Source organism: Hibiscus syriacus, unplaced genomic scaffold, assembly GCF_006381635.1.
Source record: "Hibiscus syriacus cultivar Baekdansim isolate YM2019G1 unplaced genomic scaffold, ASM638163v2 tig00111105_pilon, whole genome shotgun sequence".
Classification (NCBI taxonomy): Eukaryota; Viridiplantae; Streptophyta; class Magnoliopsida; order Malvales; family Malvaceae; genus Hibiscus; species Hibiscus syriacus.
The window spans coordinates 1-11,597 of record NW_024062987.1 but is presented as its reverse complement, the minus strand read 5'-3'; the positions used below and the strand labels follow the sequence as shown (position 1 = coordinate 11,597).

General features: G+C 32.6%; 1 protein-coding gene and 1 pseudogene across 1 annotated transcript; one reads left to right on the top strand and one right to left on the bottom strand.

The window, feature by feature from the left end:
- Nucleotides 1–1,794: 1,794 nt before the first annotated feature.
- LOC120154045 lies at nucleotides 1,795–4,036 on the top strand (annotated as a pseudogene).
- Nucleotides 4,037–4,679: 643 nt separating this feature from the next.
- LOC120153933 (V-type proton ATPase subunit F-like) lies at nucleotides 4,680–8,097 on the bottom strand. The gene is made up of 5 exons (XM_039165793.1): nucleotides 7,985–8,097; nucleotides 7,842–7,921; nucleotides 7,109–7,190; nucleotides 5,591–5,673; nucleotides 4,680–4,970 (listed from the first exon to the last, which is right to left on the bottom strand). The coding sequence occupies exons 2-5, from the start codon at nucleotides 7,902–7,904 to the stop codon at nucleotides 4,806–4,808; spliced, it is 393 nt and encodes a 130-aa protein (XP_039021724.1). The 5' UTR covers nucleotides 7,905–7,921; nucleotides 7,985–8,097; the 3' UTR covers nucleotides 4,680–4,805.
- Between the last annotated feature and the right edge of the window lie 3,500 nt (nucleotides 8,098–11,597).

Sequence of the window (11,597 nt, the reverse complement as noted above, 5' to 3'; positions counted from 1 at the left end):
ATTCCATATCTGCATTAAGAAAATGTAAGCATTAGAGTGCGGAAAGTTTTGTTTGGGATCTAAAGTTTTATGTAATTCCAGGGTTTCAATAGCGGAGCTCAAACGCGATAGCGGTCGCAATTTCGTAGTAGCATCATCGTCCGATATTGTTATTGTCCAAAATAGCGGTGTGAAACAGAATCACACCGATAGCGACCGATCACAACCACAACTTAACGAGTAACGGTCGATCGCGGTGATAGAGGATCACTATTCTCGTTATTTTCCGTTACCCCAAGTCAGTTACTGAAACCCACACATATTTTCTAGGTTTTCAGATGGAAGAGTAGAGCTTGGAAGAAAGAAAAAAGAAGGAAAAGGACTGGATTCACAACCAACCATTTATCGATATTGTCATTTTCCAACCCTTTGAAGAAGTGAAGAAGGAGCTTGATCTTCTTTGTCTCTACCTGTGGTGTCTCCTTTGATAGTAAAAACAACAACAGAACCAAAAACCAAACCCAAACCTGTTTTTTTGGAGAAGAAAGAGAAGAAAACATGAGAACCGATGTTCCAATTGATGCTTTTCTAAATAATAAAAAAAAAGAACAGGGTAAGCTTTCAACAACACAACTACAAAAAAATGAAACTTTTGATAAACAAAAAAAAAACAAATATGGGAGTTCAATTATCTTTGATTTTGCTTTGCATATCTGCCTTCCTTCTCTCACGCACGAGATAGAATAAGATGTTTGGGGATTTAATAATTTTATTTTATTTATGTTTTATATTTTAAATATTTTTTTTACTTTTAATGTTTTGAGTTTGGACCAAAAGAAACCTCAATAAATTAATAAGTTTTTGGTTACAATGTTATGGGTTTTTTGTTGGGTTTGTTTTAGTTTCGTGAGTTTTAAATTTTAATATGTTGTTTTTGGTAAGTGAATAATAATAAATAATTTTATGGGTTAATCTTTTTAAATGGTTATGATTTATTTTAGGAGATTGAATGTTGAATTTAAATTTTATACACTTAAATTATTTGTATTATTTATTGATTTATGCATTAAACTTACTTTTATCCACTGTTAGTAAATGTTTATTATATTTTATATTATATTATTCATAATAGAAGTAATGAATTCTTTTATATTTATAAATTCTAATTATAATTTTATGTTTCTGGTATAATATTCTTAAGAAATTTATGAATAAATACAAGAATAATTAATGAAGGTAAAAATTATGTTCATGTAATAATAAAAGTTTTTAAAAGTTCATAAGTGTTAGAAAAAAAAACTCTAAATACCATTAAAATTAATTTTTTATAATTATAATTATAATTTATTTTATTTTGTAATAAGTTATGCGACCCGCAATGACCACGATAGCATTTGTTACATCCGCGACTGTGATAAACGTAATGCGACCTCAACCGCAATTTAAATCCCGATAATACTTTTAATCGCTACAAGTTATGTTCTACGATCATTAAATCCCCCTCTCCCCAAAAAAATATTACCTCCTAATTTATTATTATTAATTCTTATTAGAAAAAACAAACTCCCGATTCCTGTCCTGAGCAGTAACTCATAACTAAACAATCTCAACTTGAAAATATGTCGCAAGAGACGGTCCATTTATGTACCAACAAGGGCCAAGCCTGCCTGCCTACAATTTGACAACGCATTTACACCGATACATAAACAGATTTGTGGTAAACACTGGAAAAGGAAAGATTTCACCTCTTTTGCAGATTTTTTGGGATGGTTGCATTGCATGCCACGCTTGACGTAATGATATCAAAAGATTCAGATGGAGAATCCTGTAACAACAATTCAACAGTCAGGCCGATTTCAGCTGTGCATCCTGGAGAAAGCAAAAACAGATATATGGTCCCCAACACCCCCCCAACCCTTTTTTTCCTTCTTCGGTTAGTGGTAGACTCGGGTCTTCAATATTTATTCAATAATAAAGTTTAGGCTCTTAAGGTGTATCGAGTATCATATTCACTGAGGAGACGCTTATTGGGGATCCTGATCTTTCAACAACAGCAGAGGCTCTTAAGGTGTTCGACTCGTGTGGCTCAGACATAATTGAACTGGGTGTACCGTATTCTGATCCTCTGGCTGACGGTCCCGGTGATTCAGGTCAGTTAACAATGTAATTCTTTTCGTGAATCTATTTGTTTATTTATTTTTAAAAAAATCTTATTGATATTTCTTTTGTTTAGGCGGCAGCTACGCGATCACTGGCAAAAGGAACTTTAATGTTATTCTTTCAATGTTGAAGGAGGTGGGACTATTGCCCACTGCCAAGGCACCTATGTTTATTTCAACTCGAGTGTTATATTATAATCATGTATTTCTAAATTGTATAGGTGGTTCCACAGTTATCTTGCCCAATTGCTTTGTTTACATATTACAACCCAATTCTGAAGTGTGGGGTTGAGCAGTTTATGCACTGTAAAGGAAGTAGGCATACACGATAAACATGTTATGCGTCTGCTTAATTTAAAATTTCTTTGCTATTCTATTATCCCCCATGACTCTCGTATGTTTCTCGAACTCAAATTATCAGGCTATACTTTCAGAGACTGTTTAATACTTTATTCCAGCTTATATGTGTCATTGCAATTAATCAACTGGACAAGTACTGCTGTCATAACTGTTGAGTCTTACTTGTGGCATAGTTAAGCTTTTCATTGTTGTCTAGAATTTCTGATGAATGATTCAACAGCGCCTTTCGTAAATTATGATTGACTAGCTCCTTCGCTCAACATATTTGGCTTCATTTGTAGCATAGTTTTCATTGAGGAGATTAGCATGATTTGCTCTTATTAAGATTCCCAACATTTGTATGGTGTGGTTACGACAATAATTCCATAATTACTTGCAGGACTCGTTCCAGATGTACCCCACTGAAATTTTGAGAAGAGAAGCCCTAAAAAATAAGATCGATCTTTTACGTCCCCACTATAAGAACAATCTTAGCAGCTGGCTTTACTACAGAATTGGATATTTGAAGGCATAATTAAGTACTGATTAGCTGTCCAATAAAACATGGCAACTCATTTATTTTTGCGACCCTAAATGTTATTTTCCATACTGCATCATATGTTCCCCCTTTTCTTTTCTGGAATAAAAGTCGATCTAATATGGCTTATCTGCACATGTGGGTAAGGTACTGCCTACAACACCAACTTCGCCGACAGACCGAATGAAAGCTATTGTTGAAGCATCAGAAGGATTTTTGTATATCTTGTAAGAGATCCTCTTCCGAATTTGATGACACTTTTTTCGTATTATTTTCCTTGATTACTTTTGCTTTTTTTCCAGGTTTTTTTTTATGTCAAGTTTTGTGACAAAGGAAAATTGAACTTTGATAAGTCTTTTATTACAACCATCTTGATATTTCTTGTCTGCTGGAAATTCAGGTGAGCTAAACCGGAGTTACTGGTGCCCGTGCATCTGTAAGCGATCGGGTTCGGACTCTTTTAAGCGAAATTAAGGAGGTTTGTATTGACACGAAGAGTCACTATATCACTAATTAGAATGCCAAGTATCTCAACTATTCTGTGATCTATAATTAAATTGAGCTGTGCTCGGTGCATTTGTCGAAGTCATTATAGATATATTTTGTATTTAGGCAAAAAATTATTTAACTTTTAAGACATTCTGATGGTTGAATCCCCCTTTTACTTGCATTTTGAAACTTTGTGAGTTTTCCCTGGCAGGCAACAACCAAGCCTGTTGCAGTCGGCTTTGGGATATCGAAACCGTAACATGTGAAACAGGTTGATCTTCGAAACACACAAATTGCCGCATGTGTATTTTCCAAGTTTTTGCCTCTATGTGAATGTTGATAACATGAACGAGTATGTCGTGATCACCAAGTAGCCGAATGGGGAGCCAACGGTGTGATCGTTGGTAGTGCCATGGTGAATGTGCTGGGCGAAGCAAAGTCTCCCGAGGAAGGATTGAAGGAACTAGGGACTTCTACCAGATCCTTGAAATCTGCACTTGAACATCTTAACGGAACCGAATCAAGCTATTAACGTTCTTCTCCCCGATGGTTTTCATTCAGATGATACCTAATTATTTTGATTAAACTTTTATAATTTTCAGAGTTAAAATAAGTGGGTAATGCGGTAAATAATAGATGCGATGAGGTGTTATCCTACTTTCATATAGAAAACTCGTGGGTCTTTGATTTTTTTTTGTTACAAAAAGTTTAGTTAAGAGGTGATTTTCTTCGTTTAAAGACAAAGCATATCTAAGATTTAATTCACCAAGAGTGACGGTGGTGAAATTTGAACTTGACTTTACAAGCTCAAATTTTTTAATCCCAACTAAGTACAAATACTAGTCGGAGTGATTCTGGATTTTGAGTTCTCTTCCCCTCTATATTTTAAAAATACTATTCAATTATTATTATCATTCAATCATAAGCATAAATAAAATAATTGACTTACAGATTATTTCACTTTTATAATAATAATAATAATTTAATAGGCTCACTACACTAAACCAAAGGCCCAGTTTAGTTTTCTCCACACGATTTCAACTCTCTCCAGCTAACAGTGCATTTCAATCAAACTATAATCACGTTGTTAACAAGAAGGCATATACCCTCCCGACTCCAAAAGTTTCTTCAAACATCATTTATTCAATTCAAATGGCCTCTAATAAAAGGATTACTCATGGAAACTCTGACGAGAATCATTACCAACTCTCTGGGAAGAGTAATTTACGTCGTAATATACAATGCATGAAGGAAACAGAAACATGATGGGATAGTGAAGTCATACATGTGCATATCTGCATTTAACGCTTCCCAGATGCCACCGATTCTGCAGAAAAGAGGTATTTAACCCGTGAAAGAATAGAATCATGTGCTGGATCATACGGATGATCCTTGGATGGAATCTCCAGGATTGCGGGAACAGGCTTGCTGTAGCTATCCACCAGAAACCTTATCATATTTGCAACCTGCAATTAAAAGACAAGTTTAGATTGGGATACCAAACTTGAGCTGTAATGCACCGCAAATATAAACTATACTCGTGTCTGGATTGGTACATTGTAGATGAAACTATGGAAGTTTAAAATTCAGAGGAGGAAAACCTTGGTCAATCTAACTAGTTGTGCAAAAGAAAGTGTAGGTGTTGACCAAATTTTACAAAAACATTGTATCAAATGCAAGATTTTGTTTTCAATCAAATCTTATCATCGATATTACTATTTACTAGTCTCTTTGTTTGTTGTTGATCATGTAATTCATGTAAAGTAAAGTTGGCACATATAATCACCCGAACAATGCACTTCATCACTGAATACAGTTTACGTATCTTTGACATGAAGGCAACATCGGTTAACACTTAACAGATAATTTGACCAGCAGTCACTTCTACGGAGTGGTATAAATGATAATTAATTATGATGATGGAAGCAAGAGATTTTACATAATCCGAGCTTGTGAGCATTTCAGAGCTCTCCAGCCACACATTAAGACTTCTGTGTATAATATTGCTCAACAATCATATAGATATTTGCATAACAACGCAGAAAACAAGTGCTGTTTTATGGCACATATGCTTCAAAATGCTTACATATTGGCTAATCAGAATGACAGCAATATCCTCCCTTGTTGTGAACTCCTTAAATGCATCTTCAACTTGTTTGGCAGTGGTTTCTAAAATGGAAAAGAAGAAGAAAAAGGAGCACTGAGTGAGTGAATGATAAAAAAGCTGGTGATATTGAAAAAAAGAAACTATACTAGATGATTATTCATAGAAAAAAAAAGCTAAGTGGAATAAAAATTAAATATTTATTCTGATCCCAACAGTCAGACCAGAGTACAAGCACTACCGTTCTTGTTTAAGTTTCCCTCCCTTGCTAGGGGTGCTTATCGAGTGAGTCGACTGAGAGTTAGGCAGTGCTCGACTTGTGCTCGTTGAAAAAAATTGTTGCTCGTTAAGCTCGTTAAAATTTTGCTCAACTCGTGCTCGTTAAGAAAACTTGTTGCTCGACTCGTGCTCGTTAAGCTCGTTGCTCGTTAAGCTCACCAAAACTTTTATCTTATTTTTTAACCATAGGTATAATCTACTAATACTATATAGAGCTTAATATAAACATAAATTGAAACAAATTCAAAGTCTAAACTCCAAAATAAAAATCCAAAAATACAGAAAAATAATAATTATGGTTTAATTTTGGGTGTAGTAAAATAATAATTGCTAATTAATAAGAAAATTAATATATTAGTCATTTATCATCTATTAGTAAATTAGTAATTTTTTTAATGAAATAATTTTTTAAGATAACTAGTAAAAGATTATAAAAAAAGTTAACAAGCTGCTCGAGAACTTATCAGTTGAGTTGGACTTTGCTCGACTTAGCTACTTAAGGTCTTGAGTCGAGTTCCAGTCGAGCTTTTACCGAATTTTTACCGAGTTGAATTCGAGCTGCTCGCGAGCTGCTCAACTCATTAAGCACCCTACTTTCTACCAAATGAAAGGGCATTTCCTGACATGATTTATTACTTAATTTTTCTAGTTGACAAACAAACAATGCAAAATGATGTAATATTTAAAATGTCGAAACCTTCCTTTTGAGAGACAAACCATTTTGTGTTTCTATAAACAGGAAAAGGCACAAACACATGGTTCCACCCAAATGAAAATTTTAAAACCAAGACACCTAAAAGCCTGAAGGAAAAATGACAAGAAATCAGAAGTTTTGAGAACATGATTCAACAATGATCATATGTAACGACAAATATGTAACTAACCATGTAGTTAAATCGATTTTAAAAAGTACAAAATGAGTACATTTAGTTTAACAATTCTAAACGGCATTTTTCCTTATTGAGCATCAGATCGTGTTCTTCCACTTTATCTAGACAGTAAATAAACCACAGTCAAGCTGAGCATAATTTGGCTAATTCTGATATCCTTAGGCGAGTCATAGAAAGCAAATAACTGGTTAATCTTTGAATTTGATGAGTGAACAAACAATCAATTGCAAGTAAGCAACTATAAATGTTGACAAGAGTTTGGCAAAGACCATATTCGAAAGGCAAGTTTTTCAAATAATAGCAACAAAATACAGAAAGTTAAAGAGCATACTTGAGTCTACAATAAGATAATTTGTCTTCCTCCGCAAGTCAACATTACCCACACCGGCCAGCAGAAAACCAACCACCGTGTCCTAGCCCAACAAATTATAAACCAGACAGGTCGAGTCAAGTGCATTGAAAATCACATGTAATGGCATTATCATCATATTAACAACACTATTAGAACATAAATTCATTGAACCATGCCATACACACACTCTTATTCTTGCTACGGTCAACTAACATGGTGAGGAAACATGGTAAATGACCAAATAAATATGTTTTGGGGGAATCCAATAAACTGTATGGCAACTTATGAACTCGTCATGAATCTCATGGTGTTATGAACTAAAGAAGATTTGTATAGAGCTAAATCTAAATGGTATTTACCATTCATTCCCATACAAAAAACCAAGCAGAATGAGTTTACAGATAAGCTAGCACAGCTAAATCTATATAGAAGTGTGAACTTTTCCTATAACATAACAGAACCATTCAGAAAATTGCAAACACGCCACGAAGTTTATGGTGTAACGAACTTAAGATAATTTATCATAGAGCTAAATCTGAATGGTATTTATTTCTCATACTCATAAAAAACAACAAATAGATTAAGCTGAGTTTGCAGATCGGCTAGCACGGTACTACTAAGTCCAAGCCACATGCATCAAACTTGTACCAATTTACCCGATAGAAGCCGAGATCTGTGTACCGATTTAGGCAGCTTCAAAAGAAATACTCACCTCATCGGCAATCATAGCAATAAGAGCTGAGTTGTTAGTGGGGATTTGATTTCTGTTCGCCATTAATTAAGTTTTTTGAACTGCAAAATCAAGATATGGTTAGGGAGCTAAGCTCCTGGCTTAGATTTGATAAAGAAATCTACCTTTCTCTAACGAATCGCCTGCGCTTGCTTTCCACGTTCGATTTGAAGGATCTGCGCTAATTCACAGAGGATGACTATGTGTAAGAAATTTACTGGATAAGACCAACACACATCGAATCTAAACGCTTTGATTTTGCGCAGAAAAATATTACCTATATAAAACGACAACGTTTCTGTTCTACTCCAGATTCTTCCTTTTTTGTAAACTACGTTTTTAGTACTTAAACTATCAGTTTTGATCCGTTTAAATACTTAAACTTTTAATTTTTTCAAAATCATACCTAAAATTTATTTTAGTATCCGTGTTAAAAATTTAACGACTAAGCTGATGCGTCCTTTTTTAATTTTTATATTATTATTTATATTTTTTATTTAATTTTATTTAATTAATAAGGTGGTGACACGAGGGTGAATGCTCAACCGTCTGGGCTTGCATAGACAAGTGCTTAAGGACATATTTAACTTATATTAAACTAGTCTACGTTATTTAATTTATATATTTTGTTTGTATTTTATGAAAAGTATTTAATTTATAGTTATACTGATCAGGGTTAAAGGTTGAGTTCGTATAAACTAAACTAATATTAATTTTATAAAATATATAAATAATAGTTTTATAGTTATACTAAACTACTTTACGTTATTAAATTAAATAATTTAAGTTAAATATATAAATTAAATATATTAAATTATTATCTAACTTATGATACAATACATTTAATTTTTAAAATAAACTAATATTAATTTTATAAAATATATAAATAATAATTTAATTACTTTTCATTTCAAATTAAAATGAGAAATTATTTAATTCAATTTAATATACTTATATGTTAAATAATAATTTTGGTACGTATTAAATTAATTCTTAATCTTTTTTTAGTACAAAGATGGCTACAAAAAGCCATTACGCACAGTCTTGCATCCCTATTTCTTCAGAAACAAAGTCAGAGACCTCCATCGGCGCCAAGCTATGTAACTGGAACTCATCGCCGCTATTCCAAGCAAGTCTCGTAACACTATCCGCCACTCTATTGCATTCCCTTGGGACAAATCGAAATCGGAACTGCCTTCACGGTGAAGGAACTCCTGAATATGCGGCACCAAGGAATAGATACTCCCGAGATCCGTTTTTCCTTGAAGAACACCAAACACTTCCATATCATCCGTCTCAAGGATTAACCGTCGAAACTTTCTTTCCCATGCAACATTTAGACTCATATAAACGCTCTATAGATCAGCATCTAAGACCGAACATACTCCAATCCGTTTAGAAAAACCACCCACCCACTCACCATCGGAATTGCGCACAACACCGCCGCATGATGCCAGTCCCGTGGTTGGAAGTCTCGAGCCATCTATGTTCAACTTCAACCAGCCAATCTGAGGAGCCTTCCACTTTTCCTAACAGTTAACCCTTTGCTGCTGAGTGGGTTGCAAGTTTCGCTTGGAAGACAACGCCACTCGAGCCTCCTGCTGCATTCGAAAACTCCTCTGAAGGATAGTTTCACTCTCTTTAAACTCCGCATCGAAAATTATCTTATTTCGCCGGGTCCACAAACACCATATCAGTGATCCAAATAAAAGATCCCAGTCCTCGTTGTCAGGAAGTAATATGATCTCTACAAATTCGTTAGAATCCAATCCGTCACATTGCTCAACATGAACTCCTCAAAGCGCTACGGTTTAATCACTTCCTTCCAAACTGATCTCGCACTAGGGCACTCTCGAAGGATATGAGACACACTTTCCAGGGGCGAGCCACAAATCGTACAGCTCAGATCATCCGACAGGTGACGGCGTACTCGCTCCATGTTGGAATCATAGATCTAAGAAATTTCTTTCATTTTATAATTATAATTATAATTCCGTATAAGTGAAATATAAACTTTTACTAAATGCCGATGCTAGTTCAAATGGTTAAGCATTGCTCCTTCCGCCCAAGAGATCCAAGTACGATCCCCTGGTGTGCACTCCATTTGGAGTTTTTTGCATAGTTTTGTTTCTAATAAGGTGGATAAAAAACAATATAAATAATAATATAAAAATTAAAAAAATGCCACTCCAGCTTAAAATGGTTTAACCGTGGGTACTGAAATAAAATAAAAATTAGATTTTAGGTATGATTTTAAAAAATTGAAAGTTTAGGTACTAAAATAGATCAAATTGATTGTATAGGTACTAAATGAGTACTTTACCTTTTTTTTTTTGCTTAACAAATCTTCGAAAATGGTTTACGTGGAACTTCCTGTGGCTTAAAATATGTTTGACCCTACAGCTTGTAGCCTGAACTGGCTTAAACAAAAATTAAGTTATTAAAATATGGCTAAACTACTTATTTAGTACTTAAATTATCACTTTTGTTCTCTTTTAGTACCTAAACTTTCAATATTTTTAAAATCATACCTAATGATTACTTTTTTTCGTTTTAGTACCATTCGTTTGCTTTTTGTTTTATTTTAGTACCTAAATTTTTAACGGTGAGATTCTAAAATGAAACAAAAGTAAATTTTAGGTATGGTTTTAAAAAACTTGAAAGTTTAGGTACTAAAACGAAACAAAAGTGATAGTTTGGGTAAACATGTAGTTTACCCTTAAATTATTGTATTTTTTATTGGGTTAACTACACAGATAGTCACTTATATTTGTGGTTGTCCACTTTTGGTCACTTATTTCAAAAAACATAAGATATAGTCTCTTTCGTTTTTATTTAATTAAGATGTGGTCACTCCGAGTTAACTGTGGTTAACAACAATTAAATATTTTAATATAATCGCACATTTCATCCCTGTTATTTATAAATTCTCTCAATTTAGTCATACTTTTAATAAATTAAAATAAATTATATATTTTTAAATGAAAAATTTTAAAATATTTTTAAATTAAGTTAATAATAAAATATATTTAATAAGATAACATAAAAATATTTTTAAGTTAATATATATAATTATATTACATATAATCTGGGTAACGGGTACATGGTTCATAATTTTTTTATTTTTTCTTTAAATTAAATTATTTTTAAAATTTTATATAGAAAATTCTAAAATTTAAAATTCTATAATATATATAATCCACGCATAAAGTTTAAAAAATCAAATTATATAATTGAAATAAAATTTATTAAAAATTAAAATAGAAAAATATAACTAAGTTTCAAATGTTTTGAAGTTAAAATAAATATTTTTAAAAAAAATAATTTAGAACGTTAATGTGAAATAATTTAATAAATTAAGAATTTAGAACGTTATGGTGTCAAAACTTAAGAAATTAGGTGATTATATCAAAATATTTAACTGCTGTTAAATAAAAATAAAATTGCTGTTAACTGCTGTTAACGAAAGTTAATTCTAGGTGGCCACATCTTAATTAAAAAAATGAAAGTGATCATATCTTAATTAAATAAAAATAAAATTGATCATATCTTATGTTTTTAGAAATCAGTGATCAAAAGTTGACAAAACATAAACACAAGTGATTATCCATGTAGTTAATCATTTTTTTTAAAGACTTAAATTATTTTTAAATTAAAATAAATATTTTTATTAAGCTAAGATGATTACAAAATAGTATATGTTCTAAATACTCTGAACCATTTGACAATAAACGCTCA

What these genes read in the sequence shown, in the direction of transcription:
- LOC120153933 (XM_039165793.1), bottom strand. Translation starts at nt 7,904, where the DNA reads ATGGCGAACAGAAATCAAATCCCCACTAACAACTCAGCTCTTATTGCT. An exon ending in TTATCTTATTGTAGACTCAA is followed by an intron (nt 5,674 to 7,108) that starts GTATGCTCTTTA and finishes TTTCCATTTTAG; the next exon opens with AAACCACTGCCAAACAAGTT. An exon ending in TCATTCTGATTAGCCAATAT is followed by an intron (nt 4,971 to 5,590) that starts GTAAGCATTTTG and finishes TTTTAATTGCAG; the next exon opens with GTTGCAAATATGATAAGGTT.